Genomic DNA, 27,492 nt, shown 5'->3' with positions numbered 1-27,492 from the left:
CTCCTAATATTCTATCCCTCCTAACTCTTTTTTCATCAAAGTCCATCAGCCATTTTGTCTCTGAGGGAGATGTCACAGAGTAGAAATCATGCTACATGTGGCTTTTTCAGCTTAGTACTTTCATGTGAAGAAATTGGCTTGTTTTCTTCATGTTTTCTGTGGATGGATAGCATTTGCTTTTACTGTTTTGTCTACCACAGTTTACTGATACATTCACTAGCTAGAAGACTCCTTGATTGCCTCCAAGTTTTGGCAATTGCAAGAAAAACTACTACAAACATTCATGTGGACATAAGTTTCTAGTTTATTTGAGAAGAAATCAAGGAGCATAATTGCTTGATATCATGGTAAGAGTGTTTAGATCTGTCAGAAACTGCCAAACAATCTTCTAATGTGAATGCACCATTTGCACGCCCTCAGCAATTAGTGTTTGTTTCACATCACTGCCAATATCTCTGCTGTCACTGTTCTGGATTTTAGCCACCTGAAAACGTGGGCAATGATACGATTTGATTTTAATTTGTCATTCTGTAATGTCATTTTTGAGGTGAGGTGGGATTATATTTTGTGTGCTTACTTAGCATCTGTACATCTCTTCCATGATGTCTACTCAAATTTGTTGCCCACAGTTTAACCAGTTTTTTTTTTCTTGTTTGGTTTAAGTGCTTGTGTATTTTATATAACAGTAATTGTCAAATGTATTCTTAACAATTAGTCTCTCTTACTGTGAACTGTCACTTTGATATTGTCTGTAGAGAAATGATTTTTAATTTTAATGAAGTTTCACATTATGACATTATTTTGTCCTTTATGTACCATGCACTACTTTTGTGTACCTAAAAACACAAGAAAGTTTGCACTTCCAGGACTTTCTAGGACCTCTATAGTTCTGTGTGTAGATCTATAATTAACTTGGATTTAAGATTTTTGTTGAAGGTGCAAAATCAGTGTATATATTTACTTTTTGATAAGCTTGTAGAGGACTAATTGTTCTAGTATAATTTGTGAAAAATAATGTGCTTGCTCTGTTGCAAGTTTTTCTGCCTTGACAGGTTCAGATGAATTCACTGGAAGGGATTGCATCTGGGATTTTTGTTGTTCCCTTCATTTGTCTATTCTTCTACACATTGCAATATATATATATATATATATATATATATATATATATATATATATAGTCAATATCATTACTTATATTAAGTTAGTCAGTTCAGATCTAACCACCCAGATTCCTTTTAGTCAATTCCAAATAATCTTATGAAAATTTGGTACCTACAGTGTAGTTAAATGAGATTTTATTTCTGTTGTATTTGTTTATATAGTTAGTTGCGTAGAATGGCATCTCCATGATATGAAGTTTTCTTATGTAAGTATATGATGTCTTCCCTTATTTTCAGCACTAATAAGATGCATGGGACTTATTTAGAATAAGTTTTTTATATAAAGGACATGAAATCAGATAGGTAAATAGGTAGGGAGCTTTAAGAGAAATTGGAGGGAGGTAGTGATCAATAGATATGATCAGTATGCAATCCATAAATACATATATTCCTCACATTCTTCTCATTATGATTTCCACTTGTTTGTTTCCTTGAGTTTCATCCTAAGCACATCAAGAGAACAATGTATCAAGTAGTCAATTATATAAATACGACAAATATTTTAAATGCTTAATATATTTCAAATGAATAAAACTACATAAAATGGACATTTTTATGTAGCTACATAATGGATGTGGTTTTTCTCAAGAGTAATAATATTATAAAGCTTGTTATTAAATCTCTGATAAATTTTCAAAATAGTCCCCAAATATAAAATTATAGCTAGTATCATTTCATAAACTTTGAGTAGTCTGAGGTCTCAACAGTTAAAGCTATATATGGAATGTTCACAGCAAACAAGCAGCAGAGATTTATTTAATATGTTATTGATTCATTGTCCATGATCTCAAAATCCAGATTTTACCACCTTTGTGTTGAATTAGGGAAGTCCTCTGTTGCTCAACATTTCTTTGTCTTGTTGTCAAAATATTAGTTTTATTTTTCCTTCTTTTAGAAACCCTCTGTATTTTCATAGAAGCTTCAACCCACCATATGCTGTTGTTTAAACAATACAAGAAATTAAGATAATGTGGGAGTTATGTGTTTACATTCTGTAAGCATGCATGGTATTACAATAAAGAAGGATGTAAACAATCACACTAAAATGTATTTCTTTGCTCAATATATTATTCAAGCTGAAATTCTGTGATTCTCTGAGAATGGCCCCCATAGGCTCATATGTTTGAATTTTTGCTCCCCAGTCAGTGAAACTATTTGGAGAGAATGAGGAAGTATAGACTTATTGAAGGAAGTATGTCACTAAGGGTTAGCTTGAGGTTTCAAAAAACCCACACTAGTCTCCTGTGACTCTATGGCTCCTACTTGTAGATTGAGATGTGAGTGCTCAGCCATTCCTGCTGGCATACCTTTGCTTGGCCATCTTGGACATTGTTTATTGTTTGCATAAGACTTGGACAAGATAAAGGTAACTGAAATCCCAGCATAGATGGAGGAGGGGCATCATGAAGTCCTATGGCTAGCTAAGAAGTATTGGAAATCTTGCTTCTTAGAAAGAAGAGTTATTTTTCTACAAGGACACAGTTTTTTCAGGAGCTAAGCATGCTGCAGTAGTTGGCTCTATACACATCCATGCACACGCAGAGAGCTCTAACTGAATTCACTGTCCTATTTATAAGGGTATGTGAACTTCGGAGGCAAAAGTAGTGGTTGCAGGAATGACTTGGAAGGGATTGCAGGAAGGGTGGATTTGATCAAAACATTGTATACATTAAACGCAATTCTCAAATAATCAACAAAATGGTTGCATAGTTAAAATTTTATTCTAAGCATGTTAATATTTGTTTAAATACAAAACAAAACTAAGAGATCCAAGTAAACATCTATGGATCTAAAAACCTTTGGACATTAGTCCATCTTCTATACAACTATGAACCTCTGACACAGCTTTTAAGGTTACTAAGGGCTGCTAGAATTAGTATTTCTCTAATAATGCTACACAGAAATTAGAAAACAACCAACCTATTTAATTTTTTGAACAAAATTGGCTCTATTCCAAAATTCTATACTAAAACTACCAAGAATTATTTCTCACTTTAGATGAACAAAATATTGTTGGTATTTTGTTCATTCAAATGAATATAACCCAAAATTCTTCCATAAAAATACTCAAACTGTAAAAAGCTAAACTTGTTACATATAACTTCATATCGTATCCTGTGATGGATAAGGAACAATGGTCTTATCTCCTGTGTTTCTTCTGGTTGCATTGATATCTTTTTGATTTATTTTTTTAATCAGTTAAACAGTATATTAAATAATTATCAAACAATATATAAAATTAAACAATCTCTTTTATTGAAGTTTGTGATATCTATAGATTTTTTTTTTGGCAAAGCTCTTTTAAATCACAAAACTCTGTTTTTCACTAATCCAAGTCTACCCACCATAGAGAAAGATCAAGTGTGAATAGAGGGACATAATGGAAAGAGACTTTCACAAGAGCCTATGGCTGCTTTCACCTGAGTCAGGCATTTGTCAAATATGAGAAAAGTTAGTCAGTCTGTTTGCACCTCTATTTTTTTACCTTAAAAGAATATAAGGGTTTTTTTTCCCCAAACCTTCAAAAATATCTTTTTTTCTTTAATTCTTGATTTCATGGTATTAGTATACACTGATTCTTTCCTTCAGAGCAAAGAAGGAAGCAGGCATAGTTGAGAGCTGGAGGACTGACTCCCCTCTTCATTTGTGAAGTTGACACCTGTAATCCTCACAGAATTATAGAAGCTCCCTATAGGAAATCACAATATATACTTGCTCATCTCCTTACCTTTATGCTCTCTAATTACATTTTTTTTACATTTCTTTCACATGTCCTGAAACTTTCTCATCTTTTCTCTAGGATGTGTTACCTTGTTCACATGCTCCTAATGCTGCCCAAGTCCCATCTCCATGACAACAAACTCCCAAGCCTTGTGTCATAAGCCATGTTCACCACTTCAGGAAGTTTTCCCTTGTATTAAGTGCCTTGTTGTAGTACCCAAAAGTACATCCCATTTCCCTTCTTATAACTAATACTAATATGATGGAGTTGTTTTTCATCATATTAAACTGAAAGCCGACTCACTTCCATGTTTTTGTTAAGTACTCTCTATTCCTTTATAATGGCTGGCATATAGTCAAAACTCAATGAGCATCATAAAATTGATCAAAAAAAAAAAAAGAAAAAGAGAAAATACTCTATTACCTCTAATTCCATGGGTGTAGAAACAAAAGGTTAGTTCTTAAAACAGGCTAGGATAAACAAAAACATATCTTAGAACAATAGTTTTCTCAAGGAACTTGAAGTATTAAATATAAAATAAAGAAAAAGGAACCTTTAAGCTAAAAAAGAAACAGCAAGGATTTACAAAAATAAAACTTGCTCAAACATAAAGCTTTTCTAAGTCATATTTAAAAGCAATCCCTCCTTATTCTGAGAGGTGAGCTAAAAGGTTATGAATCCTTCAGTATATTACATGTTTTATAATTGTTCACGGGGAAGAGGAAGTATTTTTAAACACTGTGGGAGTGCAATAATCCATATGAAATTGATGCAAAGAGAAAAGACCTGACAGATGATACAAGAATACAAAACCCAGAGGAATGTTAGGGGTCAGTGGTAACAGACCATAAGCAGAACATTATCAAATCTGGAGAACATTCTGGAAGATTTATCATAGAGTTTGTGCAAAGGATATCTTGTTAATGGCGTTTCAGTTTCCTACAGTGAGTGAATACCGACAGAAATGATCATGGACAGCCTAATGAGTATAGCAATATTTAGTTCATAAGATCAAAAAAAGAATGTGAGAACTTACAGGAAAGCCAGAGTGTTTAAGTCAACACTGTTAAAAGTAAGGCAGCCGACTTTACAGCAAATCTTAGGTCAGCTAATCATACAAAATAACACAGTGTGAAAGGGCAGTTTATATAAATTAATTTGAACTCCATTTTAATTTTACAAGGATCAAAATAAAACACATTAATGTTAATATTATATACATATAACAAGATATATATATAATATACATATAATATTTTTGCAAGAAATTAGAATATTGACCTTTAATTTATAGATAACAAAGTGATGTTTCTATTGTTGGTAGAATGCTCCATTAAAAGAATATGAAATATGAAATGCTCATCTTAGTATGCTCTTCAAAAATCTTTGCTCTCTTAAGACTGAACTTCACTTGAATGATTGAGTAGCATTTGGTAAAACAGAAAATATTTGGAAAGCTGAAATTGATATAATTATGGTTTACACCATTTTATTTTATTAATTTGATTTAATATTAACAGGAAATTTATAAGTGGATGATATTGAGAGAATCATAAATATAAAATAAAAATCTCACATTATTTTTATTATTCATTAATGATATGTGTTTGTCTATAATGACCAGTTTTAGAATAAAAAATTTCTGAGTTAATTTTTAATAGTAGAGTAATTATTTAATAGTCATTGCCATTTAGCTTTTACATTAGTCTCATTGAATTTGTTCTGGTGTTAACAGTATACAATATTAATTGGACATTTCATTCAAATATGATGGATACTGTAATTCCAATGGTATACAACAAAGGAGCTATTTAGAGGTGATAACAAAAAAGACAAATAATTAAAAAATTAACTATTTTGTCAGATGTCAACAGTCATCTACAATGTGAACATTTATTGAATGCATTTTTATGATAGTCTCAATCAGAAATGCAGTGAGTGCGAATTTTGAAAGTTTGGGATATACAAATTTCCAGGTGTTATTATAAAGAAGAATGAACTAATGTGTGGAAAATAAAAATACAAAAGGAAAAGAAAGAAATACATATGGGAAAGAAAGGCTAGTTCCAATTTCAACAAAAATTAGTTCTTAGACTAAGTCGGGTACCATCTAAACACATTCACCTTGATGTAGAAATAACCAGGGAATTGTAAGAAATTTTTACTTTGTTTGACCAGACAGACATCTTCCCCCCATCAGGTGTATGTTTATTTGAGATGATATATCATTGTTCTTTTAGCTACAAAGGGCAAAAGGAAATCTTCACGTTGTGAATTGACCATAATAGTCTGAGTACATCTAATCTTATCTAAGACAGTTTTAATAGACAATGGAAAACAAATCCAATATTCTGTTTTTAATTTGTTGGTTTGGGTATGTTTTCCATACATGACAACTTTGATATCTTTGACACTTTCATTTTTGCTAAAATCCACCCACTCAGAAAAATAAAATCCATTGTAGACAACTGTTTCAGCATGTAAAAAATATTGCTCTTGACTTTTAATTGTTATAGTTGTTAAAAAAATTCTTGTGCATGAGCTTTTTGTTAATTTTCTTTGAATAGCAGTATATTTCAAATAGTCTAGTTAAAATCAGTGCAAGTATTGAATTGTTCATGAGTACTATTGAGTCAAGTAGGTATGATAAACAACAGACACATTTAAAAATAAGAGATTAATGAGCATATAAAGGTTTCCCTCAACTTGGTATTTAATTCTGCCTTAAATAATCCTACCAAAACAAGAAATGATGTGATTTCTGCTCTTCAGATTTTGTTTTCTTTTATTACAGCTGTTACTATCTTCAGGAATTTTATTTATATTAAGGCACTTAAGATGTCATCCATTTTGAATGTAGGGGCTTATTTAAATCTGCATACTGATTTTGATTTTCAATCATTGTGCATGAGCTGACAGATTATGGATTTGTCAATAAACAGTCTGTATATAGAAACTGCTTACTTTATTTGGTCAACTGTAGATAAATATTTATAATGTGGCCAATTTAGGGACATTTCTAAAATATCGGCTACACACACTCTTACATAAGTCAGAAGTGAAATGATTGGTTTATAACGTGGGAATATTTTTCACTTTAAGAAATTTTCAGGAAGGAATGCTGAATGGCCAAGCACTTATATGTATGTGAAATGTTTAATGCCTTGATAAAACATATTTAAGGGAAAAAAAGATATTTTGCAAAAGTAGTTGAAGCAGACCATCTACCTTCCAAGAGTGCACATGAGCTTAGTAGTTCTAGTTCTTGCCAAGACAGCACTTCCTTTCCTTCTTTTTTAAAAAATATTTTTTAATTAAATTATTTATTTTTTCTATCCTAATCACAGTTTCTCCACCCTCCTATCCCCCGAGTTCCTCCCCTGGCTTCAGCTCTCCATCCCCACTTCCAATACTCCTCGTTTATCTTCAGCAATAGACAGGCCTCCCTTGTAATAGTCAGCCATGGCATATCAGGTTTGAGTAAGAATCCTCACCTCCTCTCCTATGAAGGCTGGACATGTCAACCCAGCAGGAGGGAAGGGTTACAAAAGCAGGTAACACAGTCAGGTAACCCACTGTTAGGAGTCCTACAAGAAGATCAAGCTACACAACTGTACCATATGTGCAGAGGGCCTACGTCAGTTCCATGCAAGCTCTCAGGTTGGTGGTTCAATTTCTGTGAGCCCCTAAGAATACTCACTTATAAGTGGATATTAACAAAGTAAAGGATAACCATGTTACAATAAACAGACCCAAAGAAGCTAAGTAACAGGAAGGGTCAAGGGGGGGGGGGGCACATTGAATCTCATTGTGAAGGGGAAATAGAATAGACATCACAGGTGGTCAGGGGAAGGGGTCCTAATGGCAGGTGGTCTTGGGAATAGGAGGGATCAGGTCAGGGGAGGATGGAGGGAAACAGTACTAGGTGTGACAACTGGAATCAGGGGCATCTCTGAATGAACTAGAAACCAGTGCAATGGGAACTCCCAGGAATCTATGAGAGTGACTCAAGCTTGGAGTCAATCCCTCTTAGCAATGAGGGATACAGAGCCTGAACTGGCCATCTCCTGTAACCAGGCAGGACTTCCAGTGGAGGGTTTGAGATCCCAACCCAGGCACATAACTTTTGACCTGCAATTTGCCCTGCCTGCAGGATATGCTGGGGCAAAAGTGGTACAGAAATTATGGGAATAGCCAACCTATGATTGAACTAGTTGGAGACCTGTATCACGACAGGGAGTTCACCCCTGATACGATCTTGAGGGCCAGGATCTAGAATCTGGATAGGCCAGAGACCTAGGATAGAACCAAACATGAATGGCAAAAGAAGTCAATGAAATGATTCCTAACGATATTCTGCTATATTCATAGATTGTTGCCTAGCCTAGTTGTCATCAGAGAGGCTTCATTCAGCAACTGATGTTACCAGCTAGCAATAGGCAGAGCTCGGGGAGTCCTGTGGAAGAGGGTAAAGAAGGATTGTGAACCAGAGGGGTCAAGGACACCACAAGAAAACCCACAGAAGCAAAACAGCAATTTCTAGTGGTTGTGCAGCAGTATCTCCTTGTAGTTTCAGTTTACATTAACTTACTGACAATGAGGGTATTTTTAAATTTTTCTTTTTAGAAATTATGGGATAATTATACCATTTCCTCCTTCTTGTTCCTCTCTCCAAACTTTCCCATTGACCCTCTTTTCTCTCTTTCCAATGTATGGCCTCTCTTTTTGTTGTTGTTAGACATGGTCTCTCTGTGTATCATTAGCTGTCCTGGAACTTGTATGTAGACCAGACTTGCCCTGAACTCCCAGACATCCACCTTCCTCTACCATATGAGTGCTGGAATTATTACCAACTCTTAATATGTTTGCTTTGTTTTATGATTGAGTTCTTAAAACTCATTATTTAGTTTGGGTTGAAAAATATTCAAACACATATACACATAAACATAAGTGTGTGTGCATGAGAGCAAGAGTGTGTATGTAAATATTTTCTTCCAATGTGTGACAGTTAATACTGAGAATCAAATGGACAGACTTTAGATTCATCAATAGACACGTGTCTGGGAATGTCTGTGACAGATTATCTAGGTTAGGTTAACTGAAGTCTGAAAACCCATTGTGAATATGGGTAGCGTCATTCTAGACTAGGGATGGAAATCCTGCACTTAACACAAATAAATAAGAGGCTGAATTCTTTCCTCTCTCTGCCTGACTGAGGATGGTTGTTAACAACTTCTTCAAGCTCCATCCACCACACTGTCCTTGCCATGATGGACTATACCCTTGAATTATAAGATAAAAGAAAATTCCCTAAAATTGCCTTTGTAGCTAGTTTGTTGCAATAAGACATTTGACTATTTTTGAAAATTTTATTCAGTGTCCTTTAATGATCATATGCTTTTAACTTGTATATAGTCAATTTTTGTCTTGTCTAATATCATCATTTGCTTCAATGACCCTTACAAAATATCATATGACTAGGTACTCAAACTACAGAAACTTATTTTACACATTTACATATTGGGAAAACTTGTTTCAGGGTATCATCATGGTCAGACTATGGTAGTGGTTTTCCTGGGTTTCTAGTGGTTGTTTTCTTTCCTGTTCTTATTTGGGAAAGGGAGAACAGCAGCACACAATTGTTCCTCGTGTTTCTTCTTAATCTCTCCCTAAGACTGTCATTACCCCTTATTTAGTTAAGAAGGTGGAAGTCTCAAGGCTGCTTGCAGCTATTTTACATACTATCAACTGCTCTATATTTCTTCAGAGCAAGTTTATAGTTACTAATAATAACTAATAATGGCTGTGATAATGTGTCATTTTTACGCTTTAATGAATTCTTTTGCTGTAGATTCCTTTCCTATCATGGAAACAATGTAATCAGAGACAAACTACAGCAATTGGAAAAGAAAACAACCAATCCCCCAAAAAGCATCATTAAACTCATCTAAGACTAACTGCTTCTCACAACTACCTTCTCCAAATAATATTGTATTACAGGTTAGGAGTTAGGACGCCAATGTGGTTTTTAGGGAGTGGATATATATACTCATTCCATAACATATCACAATCTGATTTTTATGTAAAAGTATGATAGCATATCATGATTATTATGTGTGAAAAACACTTGGCTAACTAGTACTTTCAGGACTATTAAAAATAGGATATTCATTGCATTTATTAGCTCTCTTGAAAAATCAACTGATTACATGCTATTAAGTAAAATTGTAGATTATTAGCCACAGAAACTTTAAAGGAGACAAATTAATAAAAGATGCACATTTGTTTCTATTAGTCCATATGATTGGAGTGATAACTGAATAACTCGGCCTTAGCATTCTAATTAATTATGTAAGAACAAAATAATTAATGCTACTTTCAAAACATTTCAATCAGTCTCATGCTCTGAGGACAAACTTAATGATGCCATAACTTAATTCATACATGGCATTAAAACACAGGTGCTAAGATTAATAAAGACATCGAACCAATATAGAATTATACTGTTAGCAGAAGGGAATTAAGGAATTCTATCTTTTCCTAAAACAACAAAAAATATTCACAATTAATTCACATATAAATTCAATTCATCTAAGATTACACTTTTTGTGTGGTAAAGGTATACTATTATACCCATGTTAATATAATTTAAAAAGAAGAAATACATTTATAAACCTTGAACCATCATATAAAAAATATTTCTTCCTAGGTGAAACAATTAAAGAGAAAACAAGGGTACATCAGACCTCTTTTCTTTTGAAATCCTCAGGGACTGAAACAGACTTACTGTGTCATAGATAACAACTTTATAGCCTCATTTGAATAGAAGCCAAAACTTTTCTTCAGGTAGAGAAAAATTTAGGAGTTTTAATTATGTCTGCATTACTTCGTTTTTCTTTGCTATTGACAGTTTCTATTTTGTCTCTGATGGCCTTTTATTGACATAAAGTAATAAAAGTTGACACTCTTTAGCACCAAGTGAAATGACCCTTACCATTTACAATTTCAGAAAAGACCTTTCCTTTCATCAGAAATCTATATCAATTGCCTAGATGCTGGTCTGATAACGGTATCAAAGGGAATTAGATTAGCTCAGCCCAACTCTATAGAGCCATGAAGAATTGTGAGAGATGAGGGTCATCAGAACCTAGAGTAGTTCAGTCAGTAGCACAAAGAGAAAGTGTTTCTGCTGAGCAAGGAAAACTAGACTTAAGCAAAGAGAAGAAAATTTCTCCCTGGGGATTAACATAGGTTCCTACGCTGTCAGCATAACACAGTGATTTGTTAATGTACTTGAAATATCCATACATTCAAATACCACTGTCAGAAAAAATAGTCTTAAGAAATAATCTTCATTAATTCAAGAAGATATCTGAAATGACATATTCAGATTGAAAAAAAAGTTAAATGTTTTCATTTTAACAAAACATCCAGATTTTCACTGAAAACCATTTGTTCTTAATGACATGTACCTCATATGTCTCAAACTAAGTAATCATATTGGTAGATCCCTCAATTATTTCTGAAAAACTTCAATATCCTACAAATTTAAGTTTAAAGACACTAGAACAGAAGAAATCATAGTTCAAATTCATAAATTTCATTATGTGCCAAAATTTTAGGCAACATATCAGTAAACTGACTTAATATTTAAAAATAATCTTTGTAAGGAATGGGAATTGTTGAAGTACTGAGAAAACCCCAGGATCCCTAAAGCAGTGACTTTGTGGAATATGTGACTATAAAGTTAGGTAGAAAACTGTTAGATTAGAAGCTAAATGAAAAGTACTCGAGGGGCTGGTGAAATGGTTCTGTTTGTAAATCACTTGCGACACAAGCAAGAGGACCGAGCTCATATCACAAAGAACCAGATGCAACTGTGATTGTTTATAGCAGAAATGCTGGGGAATAGAGAAGGTATATGGATATGTCTATCAGAGGCCAAAGAGGTCACTGGAATCAGTGAGCTCCAGAGTCTGTAAGAACATGTCTCAAAAAATAGTCTGTAGAGCTACTGAGTCCAAAAACCAGTGATGACTTCTACCCTCCATATACATGCACATTTATATTCACAGTACATACAAGAACACAGAAGGACAACATATACATTAACATACACCACATATAAACACATATAGTGAAAAAACTGTTTGCATTTCTGAGACTGTGTTGAGAGTCTTATTTCCACATATTTCTGTACAGTGGATCAAAAGTTTGAATAATTAAGGCCTTGCCATCAAAAAAAAAAAAAAAAGAGAGAGAGAAATGCCAGTTCTCATCATGGTTATTTAATGGACTTTGAGAGTGTAGGCATATGATATGTCCTGAGTTAGCCTGATGTGATGGAAGGAGCTGCCTGACTTCCTGATGAGTATGCTAAACAAACATCTCACATCATCAACTGCATTTCTCCAGAGAGTGTCATTTTACAATAATAAATCCTGTGTCTTTCAGCCATCATTAGTTGGATTTCCTTCAATTTATTATGAATTCCTAGTTACTATTATGCCTAATCATGAAATAATTACAATGAATAAAAATACAATATGCTATGCTTAAGTACTACACAGATATATGAAAACTAACAATCTTATTATATTGGTATAATCACGTAGCAATAAAAAATAAATTTAAAATGTCCTATTGTAATACACCAATATATAGAAATATTTATATACACAAATATGTAGAAAATATTTATAAATAAAGTCAGTGTAAATAATAAAGATCATGCCTTTACAAATAATATTAAATTAAAGCACAGGAGCATAAGATGTCTGAAGTGAAAAAAATATAAACAAATATTAATGAAAACCACACAATGCATAATTTCACTGATATTTGAGTGAAGATTGTAATTTTATGAAATTCAATACAATTATTTTAAAATGAATCTAGAAGAGCCATTGTCTAAAAATTTTCATGTAATTTTTGGTAGCAAGAAGAAGTTAAGAATTTTTACAACCTCTTATAATTCTACTTCTAGGGGATATATATGCCCTCATCTGGCCTCAAGGGCATCTCCATGAATGCTTTGTGTGTACATAAAAACAGCCATTCAAACACAAATATATAAATATTGAAAAAGTATTTAAAGAAGTAGCAGAAAATTTTACCCACCAAAGAAATTTAGATAGAAAACCTTCAGAATTTGTTAACAAAAGGCAGTGACTAGTCACAAAAAGAAAATATTGTACTAGAGAACTGACCATGCTATAAATACAGTATTATAGTTTTATTAGAAAATAATGGTCTAACTAATAATGGTACTAACAAAATAACCTCTACACCTAGTAGAAAGTGCCCAACCTATCCAGGAAAATAAATATCAGATGAATTAAGTTGGCAGAAGTCAGAGTCTGGTAAACAATACAGGAAATACAATGTAAATTAACCCAAAACTTGTAAAAACTCATGACACTCTGCTCCTCCAAATCAAACCCCACAGTGTTAACCCCAGCTCTGTAGTAGATCACCTGCCACAGCATTCTTGTACTCCCTGCAGCATCTAATGTGGATTGCAAGATCTTCCCCTCTCTACTTCCCTCTCCTAACTCATTGCTTTATCCCAGCACCCAACTCCAATAGGTGTTCTCTGGAAACCCACAAGCCATGACAGCCAAGAAATCTAATAGGATAACTGGACATCCTCACTCTCCCTCCCCTACTCTATGTACACCCCTTCAACCTCATTCCCAGCTCTGTAGCAGAAGACCTGTTGTTGCCTCTCCTCACTCTCTGACCCTGTTCTCAGGGGACTAAGCAGAGCCTGGTGGAACACTTTTATCTCCTCCCTCATGTAGAACCCATATCCTTTGAGTCTACTAGCCCATCCCCTTTCTTAAGTGTCAGCTCCCAATACCTAGGAACACATTTTACCCAGAAAGCCCCAGTGGCCACACTTCAGGACGACAAAAGAATTTCCTACCAGACAAAATACAGCCACAACACTTTCCTAAGAATCAGAAGGGACAACAGATGCAAAGGAACAAACACCTACCCAACAAAGACAAGACCAGATTTCAGCATCTAGAATTATAGCTTTCCCAAGTCTAGATGCCTAGATGCCAGCATAAAAGCACAACAACAGCCAGAACAATATGTCTCCACTAAGGCCTAGAAATCTACTACAGTAGACTCTGCTTATTGCACCACAGCTGAAGCACAAGACAAACCAACAGCTATACATTAAACACAAGGATACTCAAGTTCACAAAAGAAACAATACTATACCTTAAGTCAAATATAGACCTCATATACCAATAGGGGGGACTTCAATACTGCTAATAGACAGATAATCAATACATGGAGTAAACAGAGAAATGCCAGAGATGACTGAAGTTATAAACCAAATGAACTTAACAGATAGTTACAGACCATTTCACCCAAACACAAAAGGAATGTATCTTCTTGGAGATTCATTCTTGGAACTTGGAGAGATTCATACTAGTAACATAGCAACACACCTGAAAACTCTAGAACCAAAAGTAGAAATTTCAGCCTAAAAGACTAGAGTAAAACTAAAGGGAGGGGCTTGTCCCTGCCTCAACTGAATATATCAGGCCTTGCTGACTCCCCATGGGAGGCCTTACTCTTTTGGAGGAGGGGCAGGGCAGGGAGAGCAGGAGGAAGGATGAGAGGAGGATCTGTGGTTGGTATATAAAATGAATAAAAATTTTTTTAAACAAAAAAACTCAGAGTTGAAATCAATATAATAGGAACAAGTAAACAACAAGATGCAAAGAATCAGTGAAACAAAGACTGTTCTGTGAGAAAATCAGGAAGACTAACAAACTCTTATCCAAATTAACTTAAAGGAGGAGAGACTATATCCTAATTAACACAACTAGAAATGGAAAGGGGCATAACATCAGACACTGAGATAATCCAGAGAATTATAAAAATATATTTTAAAAACTTGCACTCCACCATACTGGAAAATATAAAAGAAATGGATAATTTCTTCAAAACAGACCACTTGCCAAAATTAAATCAAAACTAGTTTTATGATTTCAGCAGACCTATAACTTCTATTGAAATCAACTTTGTAATTAAAAGTTTTCCAACCAAATAAAGTCCAGGTCCAGATGGTCTTAGCACAGAATTCAACAAAAGTTTCAATAGAATGTTAATGCCAATACCTCTGAAATTATTTCACAAAATAGAAACAGAAGGAATATGACACAATTCTTTCTATGAGTTCATGGCTACTCTAAAGCCCAAACCATGTAAAACCCCACAAAGAATGAGAATTACAGACATTTTCCCTCATGAACATAGATGTAAATATTCTCAGTAAAATACATTCAAACTGAAATTAAGAAAACAACAAAAAGATTGTCCCCAATGATCAAGTGGTTGTTATCCTTGAGATACAGCGATCCTTTAACATATGTAAATTATACAAGTAATCTACATGTAAAAAAAAACTGAAAGACAAAATACATGTGATCATCTTATTAAATGCAGAAAAGAGCTTTGACAAATTTATTGATAAAAGAGAATTTAGGAATATGAATGCCATCCTTTTAAATAATAAAGGCATTTTACAGCAAGCCCAGCCAACATCAACTTAAACGGAAAGAAACTCAAACAACACACTAAAATTAGAAAAAAGTCAAGGTTGTCCACTTTCTGCAGGGGGCCCTGAGAATGTACATCAGTGACAACTGGTGTTTAACAAGTTGACCCACCAGACACATGATCCCCAAGCCTTGGAGTTATTGACTATAAATGACTGGTTGTTTCCTGTCCATAATTTTCTCAGGCGCCACTGCTATGCCTCTATACTAAGAAGAGCTGTCGGGTCTTTTCCACAGCCCTTTGGTGATGTGTTTTACACTTAATGGGTACACATATAGCTGTGGATGTTCTGGAAGATGATTTCTGTTTAGGCTGTATAATTCTGATGTATAGAAATAATACTAGGATATTTTGCATTATTCAGACTGACATAGGATTCTCAGTTACAACGACAGCCTTTTACACAGACAGCTAATTTTGGATTTCAGAGCAAATTCAAAACAGACTAAACTGCCTCTGCAGAAAATACACAAAGATTAATTCCCAGGTGTTGTTTATTGATAAATCAAGATCAGGCTATTTACATTGAGATATAGCTCCCTAAAGTAGATCTACACTTTTCAGTCATATTTTGTAGTAATGGACTCATTTCAATAAGACAGAGATTGAAAGGAAACTAGTAAAGATCAGTAATTACTACTGATATAGAGGAGAATAATTTCCAAGACCATGTAAACCAGGTGACTAATAACTCTAGAAAAGTATAAATCCTATAGCTATCTAAAATAGTAATCTAGAACTTGATTAGATGTCAGATGAAAAACAATGTAAAATCATTAGTTTTTCTGTTTTAGGCTTAGAGAATTGTTCTAGTTTGTACTCTTGGAGAGAAGGAAATACAGAATGTAAGAAATAATTATTTATTTTCCATTACTCATGTAATTATCCATATTATTTTTAAAATTAGCACATTTAAACAAAGAAACTAACAAGTGCATACATACTTATACAAGAACATTTATTTCAGCTTCATATCTTCAGTGTTAGAGTCAATATTTAAATGCCTAAGGGTTCAGGTTAATTGTCTTGTGTCCTTTTTATGGGATATAATATATATTCCTTGATAAAATGCTACCTGTTTGAATATATTAATTACGAACAAAGAAAGAAATAAAAAGCATTGTAGAGCACTATCACACACAAAAACAATCTCAAAAGAAAGAGAAAGGAAAACACAGCAGTGTAAAGAAAAGACTGAAAAAATAGGAAAGAAGGGAAAAATGAAAAAAAGGAATAGCTGCATTTGTATAAACATAAAATTTATAGATAAATGTTTATATTATTTAAAATAACCCTAAACACTATTTACAACTTGTTCCAATAAACATTATTTGATAAATTAAAGATTAACACTTTCCTCACTAAGTACACCTTTTATAGTAGTGTTTTTAAAAATCATAATTAAACTTAATTTTGGGCTAAAATCCTGCAACTGTATAATTTTCAAACTTTTGCTACCAATCTATCTCATCACCAGCATGTGTCCTAATTACTAAAATATTTGAATTTGAGCAAAGAATGTCATCTCTGCTCATCAGCTGTTCACTGAGGCACAGAGACACTTCCAGCCATAAAAATTAATGACTCTAAATATTTAAGAAAACAGCCATTTTTAATGAAAATATTCCATTTAAAAATTATAGGTCATCCCACAAAACCAGCTGGCATCATCAAAATTTTAAGCTCTCACCATGCACTTTAGTTAAAAGCTATTTCAAAATTTAAATGTCAAAATAAATTTAAAATTCTGCTAAGATTAATTGAAATATAGTTTTTGAGGCCACAGTCTATAAACACACAATGTACTATATTCAACCCACCAGACATATGATCTTTAAAAAGTGTCTAAACCTGATTCAAAGCAATTAATTTACCTGTAGTATAGCGATAAAATTATTATTTCCTTGAGAGGGGTGTTTGCAGTGATATCATGAGGCCCTAACACATGCTTATAAAAGTAAATAACATTGTTACCACCAATTCATGCTCTTGAAGAACACTGTATTACAACTGAATTTCAATAAACCAGTTTAATGCCCATTTTTTTTCTTTTTTTGTATATTTTATTTTTTTTCTCATTACGTTTCAAGTGCAGTTTTCCTTCCCTCCTTCCCTCCACTACCCTTCTTCCTCTCCACTGAACATGACATAATATAGATCAGATTTTGCGGGTGGAGGTGTTGACAGATGGGCATGGTAATAAGCAAGATCAGGCAAGGGACAGGGAGGAAGAGAGAGTGTACTGGGAGAGACAACTCGAATTTGGGGGTATTTCTGGAGTGATTTGGAAATATAGTGCAGGTGGAAACTCCCTGGAATCTATGAGATTTGTCCTGTTTACAAGATGTCCTTTGGTCATGGTGGCACATAACTTGTGGGAGTTGCCAATCAATGACTGGCCCAACTTGAGGCCTAGGCCACAATGACACTGCCTGGATGGCCAAGAACCAGAGGCTGAACAGTCCAGACATGCAGTATAGAACCAAACATGACTTGAAAAGGAATTTAATGAACTGATTACTAGTGACATTCTGCTATACACACAGAAGAAGGGCAAGGAGAATTGTAGGATTCTGAGGGTCTAAGACACCAAAAGAACACGGCCCACAGAATCAACTAAGCAGGGCTCATACAGGATCACAGAGACTGAACTAACAATGATGGACCCTGCATGGGTCTGAGCTAGGACCTCTGCATACACATTATGGTTGTGTATCTGGGTGTTCTTGTGGAATTCCTAACAGTGGGAGTGTGTCTGGCTCTTTTGCCTATGCTTGGGATCCTTTCTTTCTTATTGGGTTGTAGCCTCTAGTCTTGATACAAGGGTTTGTGCTTAGTCTTATTAATGCCTGATATCTAAAAAGAGATATTATGAGTTTTAGAACCCTGTAAACATTACATTTAAAATAATCAGATAACTACATGGAAAATTAAAAAAAAAAGTTCCCATTGAAAATGTGGTAGATTTTACCATGCGGTTTGAATGTGTGTACACTGTATGTACCTATGTTATATTTTTATTATCTGCTGAGACAATGGAAGATCATTAATTTAACTTGACATTTTTGATATTCCCCATGTTATTCACACTGATTAGCATCTGCAGCATCTGCTTCTAAAAACCCTACAAGTTCACCTGGGATGTAATATTCAATAATTGAAAACAGCATGAAGTCATCAAAGTTAGACTTGTGTCTCTGTTCTGCAGCAAGTTAATGAGCCATTCGTGTTCATTCATTCATTCATCCTTCATTCACATATGAAACAAATAATGGCATGCTCACATTTGTCAGAGAATGGCTTCAGGTAGGATGCAAAGTTAAGTTTTTATTATGGTGCTTATATCTTAGTTGTTTCATATGAGAAATGAGTAACAGTTCTTACCTCTTGCAATTTTAATGAAATCTAATGAGTTAATTTAGGCACAAAGATTGGGATATATACAAGGACCTGGATGAATATTCATAGTCCTTTGATTATTCTTCATTCTTATAAAACGAAGATGAAAATACATTCCCAAAGTCATGCATCATTGGTAGAAACTAATATGGCTATTGGATAGGAATTCAGTTTTTGTGCTTTTCCTTCTTTTCTGGCTAATATGTATTAGGAATAATGACAATATATTCCTAATATTAATGTGTTTAGGGCATTCGGGTAAGGTAACAGCAAAGATATGGCCTTCCATGGGGAGGAACATTTAGTAGAGGCAGGTTCAAGCTCCTCCCCCTGACTCAAGGCTGTGGGAGGTGTCCCATCATAGGTAGTGTCCCATCATAGGTAGCTCCAAAAAGCCTGCTCATGCAGCAGGGATGAATTCTGATCCTACTGCCAGGGGACCCCTTAAGTAGATCAAGCTACACAACTGTCTTTCTCTGCAGAGGGCCTAGATTTATATATCTCAGGAACATCAGAAGATGTCTGAACATTTCTATTTTACAAGTTTTGAATTTGTTTACATTGTGGATTAGAAGAGACAATTTGATTTGAGATGATGTTTTCTTCAAATTAAAGTTTCACAAAATTTCTTTTAAAGTAACTAAGTCAAATTATATAAGAGAAGTAAGGTTATGAAATGTTATAGGATTTTAAAAAGTTAAAGATAATATATAGGTAAAAGCTATGTCCCATTCAATATCAGAGTAATGGTGGTAGTTCTCCAACAGGGACTAGTGGAGCTACAGATTCTTGATCCCAATCACCATGTCTAGTCTGGGCTCTTTCTTGTAAATAGGCCTGAAATCTAATCAGAAATCGAAATCAACACTGCATATGTGCTACCATTGTACCAAAGGGGATAACGTGCCAGTGCAGTCATTAACATAGGTCCCAAGTTTCACAAGTAGATAAGATTGTTGATTAATTTTCTACTCTGGCAACATTCAGAGCATACTCTGTCACTATTGAAGCTAGCCAATGGGGATGGAGCTTCCAGGTCAATAACAGCTTCATCTCTCTGTATTCTCTAACCTAAGTATATTCAGCAGCAATGTATCATAAAGCTCTTTAGAAGTAATCAAGAGCCATGGCAATTGCCTATTTTTTGGATGTCTATCACCAGCAACTCCAATAGTGGTAATCCACTCCTGGAACTGGATTTTTTTTTATCTTTGCATAATGTATCTAGTAGTGACAGTGTCCCTTTGTAGGGTGACTCCATTACATCCACAGAGCAGTACATCTTTCTACCCTCCAATTCTTATCAGAGAAACTTCCTTTTACAGTATATGGTGATTAACACAGAGATCTTCAACAAGTCAGGGTGGATGCTTAAAAATAACAGAATGCTAAAGTCTTAGCATTAAATGTGACATTTATATCAGTCCCATTCCTCTCACGGTTAAGGGGTCATTGTGGGAAAGGGGGTGTGCATAGGATTTCACACCTATGTTTGCTACAGGAAGGTACTCAGCAGGCTACCAAAAGAGAAACATCAACACCAACCCAGGCACAAACTCTGTGATCGCCAATGCTGTACTTGTGCTGTCTTGTTGTCCTTTTACAAAATAAATTATAAAAGATAAGACAAAATAGAACAAAGTGAAGCTGGACAAGGTACACATGCCTAGGCAATGGTGGGACAAAGCTTGTGAGAGTAACCATCCTAAGTCCGATTTTTACTTAAGGCCCACTCCACAGACAAGCACTTTTGATGAATGAGAACCAGAGACCAGACAGTCCAGAGACCGCGGTTACAATCAAATTTTATTGATCTTAAAAAGAGTGATAAAATAACTCCTAATGATAGTCTGTTATGCTCATAGATTAGTGTCTTATTCAGCCATCACACAACAAGCTTCCTCCTGCCAAGCCTCCTCCTTCAGCAGAGAGGAACACATACTGATAACCACAGCCAGGTGTTGCATACACCTAGAGAGCAGAGATCTTGGGACACACAGGTCTAAATGGGATGTCACCATCACATATCTCCGTAAGAGCTTAGGGAACCCCAGGAAGAGGAGGCAGAAGGAATAAGGGAGACTGGGGGAATGGAGGGCACCAGAACAAGGCCCTCTACATCAGCTGAGCACTGCTCATAGGAACTCACAAAGACAGAAGCAGCAATCACAAGGCCCCCCTGGACCTGTACCAGGTCCTCTGTGTATATATTATAGTTTTAAACTTAATATTTATAATTATAATAAATATATATGTATATAACAATACTTGTAAACTCCAGAGAGGTCTCTGATTCCTATGACTTCTCTTGGGCTCTTTTCCTTTTGTTGGTTTGACTTGTCCAAATTCATTATTTTTTTTAACCTTTTTATATTTTATTTTGTAGTGTTTTGTTCTTATCTCTGAGAAGCCTGTTCATTTCAAGCCTGGTCTGTTTCAATGAAAAACAGAAAGGGCGTGCAACAACACGGGAGGGGATGTGGGGAGGGATTTGGAGTAGAGGGAGCGGGAACTGAAATCAGGATATATCATATGAGAATATAATCTATTTTCAGGAAAAGGGAAGGGCATGTAGGTCCCAGCTACACTCCAGTGGATGGCTCTCATAGTCAAATGCTAACAAGTACTAACAAGACTGGACAAAAACCAAGCAATAAAACTGAGGGTACAAGTCCAGTGTGTGGAAGGGCGGGTGGTGCCAGTTGGAGGAGTTAGCAGAATGTAGTAAATATAATCCAAATGTGTCCGTGGAAATTCTCAAAAAATTACCGTGTTAAAATATACGCGTTATGTTTTTTAATAAAATATGTGTTTAATTTAGGTGAGATGTGTGTGTAATGCTATCCCATGTGAAAACTGTATAGAATAGAAAAGTGGATATCTTTAGACTAAGTCTGAAAGGTTTCCAGCAGATGTTCCATTAGAGCCAACATACGACTCAACAGAGAATAGGGTGATTATAAACTTATATTTAGTAGATGAGGTTGCTACTGCTATCTGTAGATCAAAATTTGAAACTATCCTCAGATTTTTTTTTAATAACAGAGAATTCAAAAGATGCTTTTCACTGTATCATGGTAAAACAGAATTTTCTGAAAATATTTTATTTTATATATGATTTACACAGGAAAATCAGTCAGTCAGTCTAACTTAATGAATGCATATGGTGCTATAGCAGGATGATTGCTCAAGGGACTACAAGGCCAGCAAGATGTATTTCTTTTGTCTGGTTATATAGTACTTCTTTTATAGTGTTTTCTCAAACACAGCAAGTGGTCACTTGTGAAAGCAGAGGTAAGGCAGACAGTAGGGTGGGGGAAGTAATGGGTTAAAACTAGATCACAGCCATACAGAATCTATAATGTATCCAAATACATGATGGTGAATTAAGACAATAACCTATAATTTGGTTAAATCAGAGTTTCAAGAAGATAAAGGGGAAAAAAAAGGAAGATCAGCATTGGTGATGAGTATGTTAGATTAGGAAGAACAGGATGAAGGTGAAGGAGGAGAAAGATAAGGTCAATTTTCAGTTACAGTTTCATGTATTGATTTCTGATGTGTCCTGAATGTGGATATTTATGCATGATTCTTATGTGGATTTTATGTTCCAGAACTGAATTATGATCTTATTGAAAGAGGGAGAGTGTCTGTTTGTTTTTATATTCACCAATATATTCAATACTTGGCATATAAGCATATCCGTGGAGTAACTTTTAAGCACTGTTATTGAAACCCAAGGAAAAAGAGAGTAAAATAACACTGAGTTGGATTCCTTTACCGTGTGCCTCTGCCCTTGAACAGCAGTGGACACGGGAACTGTCGAAATGTCCATAGAATCCCCCTGCCCTACAACCTCCTCCTGAGTGCTAATAACTTTCTTGTCGAAGCATCATCACTAATGAATTATAGAGTTTCTGATGTTTAAACCATAGATTTTATGACAAATATCTTTCACAGTGTTGAAAAAATGATGAAAAATGAAAGTAATGTAGGGGTACATGTCTCACGTTTCTGTTTAAAGAGGAAAGAAGAAATCAAGTAAATAGTTCCAAGATGTGTGTTTCAATTGGAATTCATTTTAAACCACAGCCAAGTGAACCTTTTTATTCAGCTGACATTTATACATATTTCCAGACCTCTTCAAATTAATATAGTACTAAATTTAGTCACAAGTAAAAAGCACAGAACGAATATGCCCTGTCTCCAAGACAACATCACACATTCATTTCACATGTCCTGAATCAAAGGATTGACAGTGCTTACAATAGAAAACTGATTGAAATTATTATTTTTCAAGTAAGGAAAAAATTCACATCCATCATTAATTGATAAGACGAAGAATAATTATTTTGCCACAATAGTAGCTATAAACTCAAGATATGTAATGTTTTGTTGGTCTCATTCACATGTCTTTTTCTAGAGCCCAGATTTATTTTCATTTCTTAACACTTACAAATTTTTTTTCAGATGGAATTACTCCTTTGCATATCTATTTTCATGGTATGTCTTTGTTGAGTTTAATAAAAGTTCAATGTGAGTGAAAATGTTTATGATTTTGAGCTGCACCTGTCTATCATAAAAGAAGCTATAACAGGTTTCACATTCTTATCCATATCAAGACTAACACTGAGATAGCAGTAGTTATTTAAAAACAAAGTGATGTCAGTGACTTACTTAACAACACTAACCTGCCATATTAGACCTGGTGGATTACAGCCCAAATAGTATTCAGGAAGTTTGAGGATTTAATTCATTTCCAAATACATGTAAGTATTTAATGATAGCTGTTTTGCAAAGCATATTATTAAAAGGGCATAAATTCACTTTCTTTTCTTTGAAAGACAGGTGGTCCAGAATACTGAAGCATAGGATGGGGGATGAGGTATAAAAAATAGGTATGTTTTAAAGAAAAGCTCATTTTATTTAAAGATATGTAATATATCAGCATCTACAGTGGAAGAGAAAATGATTTCTCAGAATGCATTGTTCATGGAATTGTAGCAACCATATTTTTCTTCACTTTGTTTATGCAATTAAGCTTGAATTTAAATGTTTTCTCTGGCTGTATTATGATAGCATATTTTCCACAGACGATTCATCCTTACCTTTGTAGTTAACCTTGAAGCCAACAGATCCAACACTTTCATCTGTTTGAAGATGCAACCACATTTGGCTTCTCATGCTCACTATCAGGTCTGGCACAAAGCTGCCAGTCAGCCTGAGAAAGAGATTGACAAAGAAGGGGGAGATGGATTACTAAAGTACCCTCTGCATGCAAATCATGAAAAAAGATATCCTTCAATACCTTCTATATTAGAAATCATAAAACCGTCAAGCTTACAGGGCTATGTGCTGATGCAACATGAGAGATAAACCACACAATTTAGTGATCAAACTTCATAATTTAAAAATATATTTCATGTGTTTAACTAGGTTAGATCTTTCATATCCCCAAGGCAAGATTACTTGAGCATCAGAGTTTTATGCTTCCTTTTGAACTAAAAAGGGAAAGCAGATCTATGATCTTTAAATATTTTTATTACTAAAAAAAATCCAATACCATATTAATCTTCAGCTTCCAGAGAATTTTGTTGTACACTTTTTCAGAACTATGGAAATGTTGTGGAAAACAACAAATCTCCAAGTAATATATCATAACTCTGTAATACTCATATCGGATACATGAAACTTTATATAATTTCTCTCATGATGGGTGTGCTAGATAGTTTTGTGTCAACTTGATACAAGCTAAAATTATCTGAAAGGAGGGAACCTCAATTAAGAAAATGTCTCCATCAGATCAGGTTTTAGGCAAGCCTGTAGGGCATTTTCTTAATTATTTACTATAAGGGGACAGTCCAATCCATTGTGGTGGTGCCATCCTAAGGCTGGTGGTCCTGGGTTCCATAAGAAAGCAGTGTGAGCAAGCCATGAGGAGCAAGCCAGAAAGCAGCACTCCTCCATTGCTTTTGTAACAGCTCTTGCCTCCCAGTTCCTGCCCTGTTTGAGTTCCTGTCCCACCTTCCTTTCATAGTGAACTATGATGTGGAAGAATAAACAAACTAATCCATTTCTTCCCAACTTGCTTTTGGTCATGGCTCATCACAGAAATAGTAATCCTTAATAAGACAATGAGAGCCTGTTTACACACATTCTATTGCTAATGATGTGATTTTATGGAACATACTTCTTATCTGATGTAACATAACTGCCTCTACACATGAATAATGCACATTCAGTAATGTGCTGCTTTTGGACTATAGAAAGGAAAATTACTTCATATTCCCCCTGGCATTAAAAAAATGTATCATATAATTGAATATAAGCCAAGGGTCAAGCAAGGATGAAATCAAATGAGGAAATCAGACATAGGGAGTTGGGAGGAGATTCCATCCAGAATGAAAAATAGGGAAAGTAGAATTACTACAGAGTAAATATCCCTGCTTATAGATTCTCAATTTCATACTAAAAAGATACATTTTTTCAAAAGAGAAATGACAAAATTGCCTTCTTTATTTGTAAAACCATAAACATGGCAGTGACATTAGCTCAGTGAAGAAAATATAGTTTTCTTTCACAAAAGGATTAGAAAAAACAAAACAAAACGGGGAGGCCCCTCAAAGAGGACTCTAAATATTTCTCCTGCCTGGTCTATACAATTTAACTAATCCAGGCAAGGGCAGCAGGGATGATCACATGTTTGAACAGAAGCTGGAAATGACAGGAAATAACCCTGATCTAGAGACAACTACCAAAACTACAAAGGTGAAAATTTAAATACTGCATTTTAAGTACAGTAATATCACCTTGTACCCATCTCCAGACAGTTTTTGGAATTAATCATGAAGGAATGTAACAAAATATTCTGATACAATTATGGGTTACATATGCCTAGGAGGAACACTGAGATAGGGAAGGTATTGTGAAACATTGGATTGTATTAACTTTCTGCCTTGTCAAAGAATTAGAAATTATTATACTATAAAATTCTTATCTGTCTTGGCACTGCTTACTTATTGTGTGTGTGTATACATATACACATATATCATTACCTAAATGTGTATTATCTTAATGCTTAAAGTTTCACATATTTTCACTGAAAATATTTGAATACTGTACAAGCACATTTGGTAAAATATATTTCTGACAACTCAGGTTTAGAACAGAAAGTAAATTGACTCAGTGTGAAATTTGTGTATGAGCCTAAGTATATGAAATGCTTTTAGTTACCCTGTATTTAACATGCTAACTTTAATATCATGGTGATTAGTAAAGTTGCTGCTATTCATTGCATTGCTTTGTGTGCTTGTCCATTCTGAACTGTGCTAATAGCCAGAGCCCGTAAAATGATGTTGCCATTTCACAAAGGACATCCATGGCGGGTCAATTTCACCCCTGCACCTTACTCTCTGACTGACCTACTACTTCCTGATCTCCAGTTCACCTCAGATTAAGGGCCTAAACAACTCACACTAGTGAAACCTGCACTTGACTGAAAGTGCGTATGTCAAACTCCCATGTGTCAGTCACATTAGATACAGAAAACTGTAAATTTTAATTCCTCTGTCTCTCTAGAGGAATAGAAGGATTTTGAAAGATCACTAACTTGTATAAGGTTTGCATCCCAGGAATGTCTTTTGTTCCTGGAGGCATTCCTCTGATATAGGAACAACAGAGAGGAAAACACTTGTCTTCCAGTCCCTATGCTGATTTAAGTCAGACACAGGACACCATGATTTCACTTCCAGCTTTTCATAGAATGGGTAGAATTGTAATTTTTCATCTGAATAAGGACAAGTTGCCTATGTGAGATGGATTCTATCTTCCTGCATTTATGGCAGAGTGAGATTTAGTTGCCTTTGGTTAAGTCAACTTAGCAGATTTCCTATGATGAACATCACACGCTGGGTTAATCCATATTTAATATAAAAACTGATTCATTTTTCCTATATTTTGAGGAAAGATTCCATGTCATTGTCTGTGATTTCATTTTCTTTTCTCACCATTGGATGGTAATTTTATTTTCTCACCATTGGATGTCTTTCTTAAAACTGATCTTTGCATGCAACTTCAATAGGTAGTTCTTCTCAAATGACTTGATGTAAGTTCCAATTGTCCCTGCTGTTTGAACAACTTTGTCTCCAGCTTCCATGCGTGACACGAAAGAATGTTTGGGGGCTGATCAGGATTCTTAGATCATTCATACAAAGCTCTCAAATGGTTCTTCAAATTATTTTAATGCATGTTTTGAACTCATTGTTTGTGAATAAATGAACTTCAATATATGTTTATTTATAAGCCGAGTGACCTCAGTGTGCATCCATACTGTGCATTAAGCCTCCTGGTTAGTTTCTTTATGTAGAATGAAAGCATAGCAGCTCTACATAAATGCACTCAGAAATCTTCATTATGCTCTGAAATAGAAACTGAAATAAAGGATGGATATATCAAACATCTATTAGGTTCAATGCCTGTTCTTTATATTCACTCAAAGCATTTTGTTATATCTATTAGATAACAACAGCCCTTCTATATCCTAGCAATTTTCTTTGTTTCATGTAAACATGTAACTATTGCTTTTTTATGGAAATGTATTCAATATTTTCTCCTCCAATGCTATGAAAA

General features: G+C 34.7%; 1 protein-coding gene across 3 annotated transcripts in view; it reads right to left on the bottom strand.

The window, feature by feature from the left end:
- The window catches only part of Csmd3 (CUB and Sushi multiple domains 3), a 1,148,052-nt gene that overhangs the window by 528,229 nt on the left and 592,331 nt on the right, over nucleotides 1-27,492 (bottom strand). For all 3 annotated transcript variants that reach the window (XM_006993205.4, XM_042265493.2, XM_042265494.2), the window contains one exon: nucleotides 23,973-24,085. In XM_006993205.4, coding sequence (XP_006993267.1) covers nucleotides 23,973-24,085 — 113 coding nt within the window. The remainder of the gene's footprint in view (nucleotides 1-23,972; nucleotides 24,086-27,492) is intronic.

This window comes from Peromyscus maniculatus, chromosome 20 (assembly GCF_049852395.1).
Source record: "Peromyscus maniculatus bairdii isolate BWxNUB_F1_BW_parent chromosome 20, HU_Pman_BW_mat_3.1, whole genome shotgun sequence".
NCBI classification, from domain to species: Eukaryota; Metazoa; Chordata; class Mammalia; order Rodentia; family Cricetidae; genus Peromyscus; species Peromyscus maniculatus.
The sequence above is the reverse complement of the archived record's forward strand: the minus strand, read 5'-3'. Positions and strand labels throughout refer to the sequence as shown.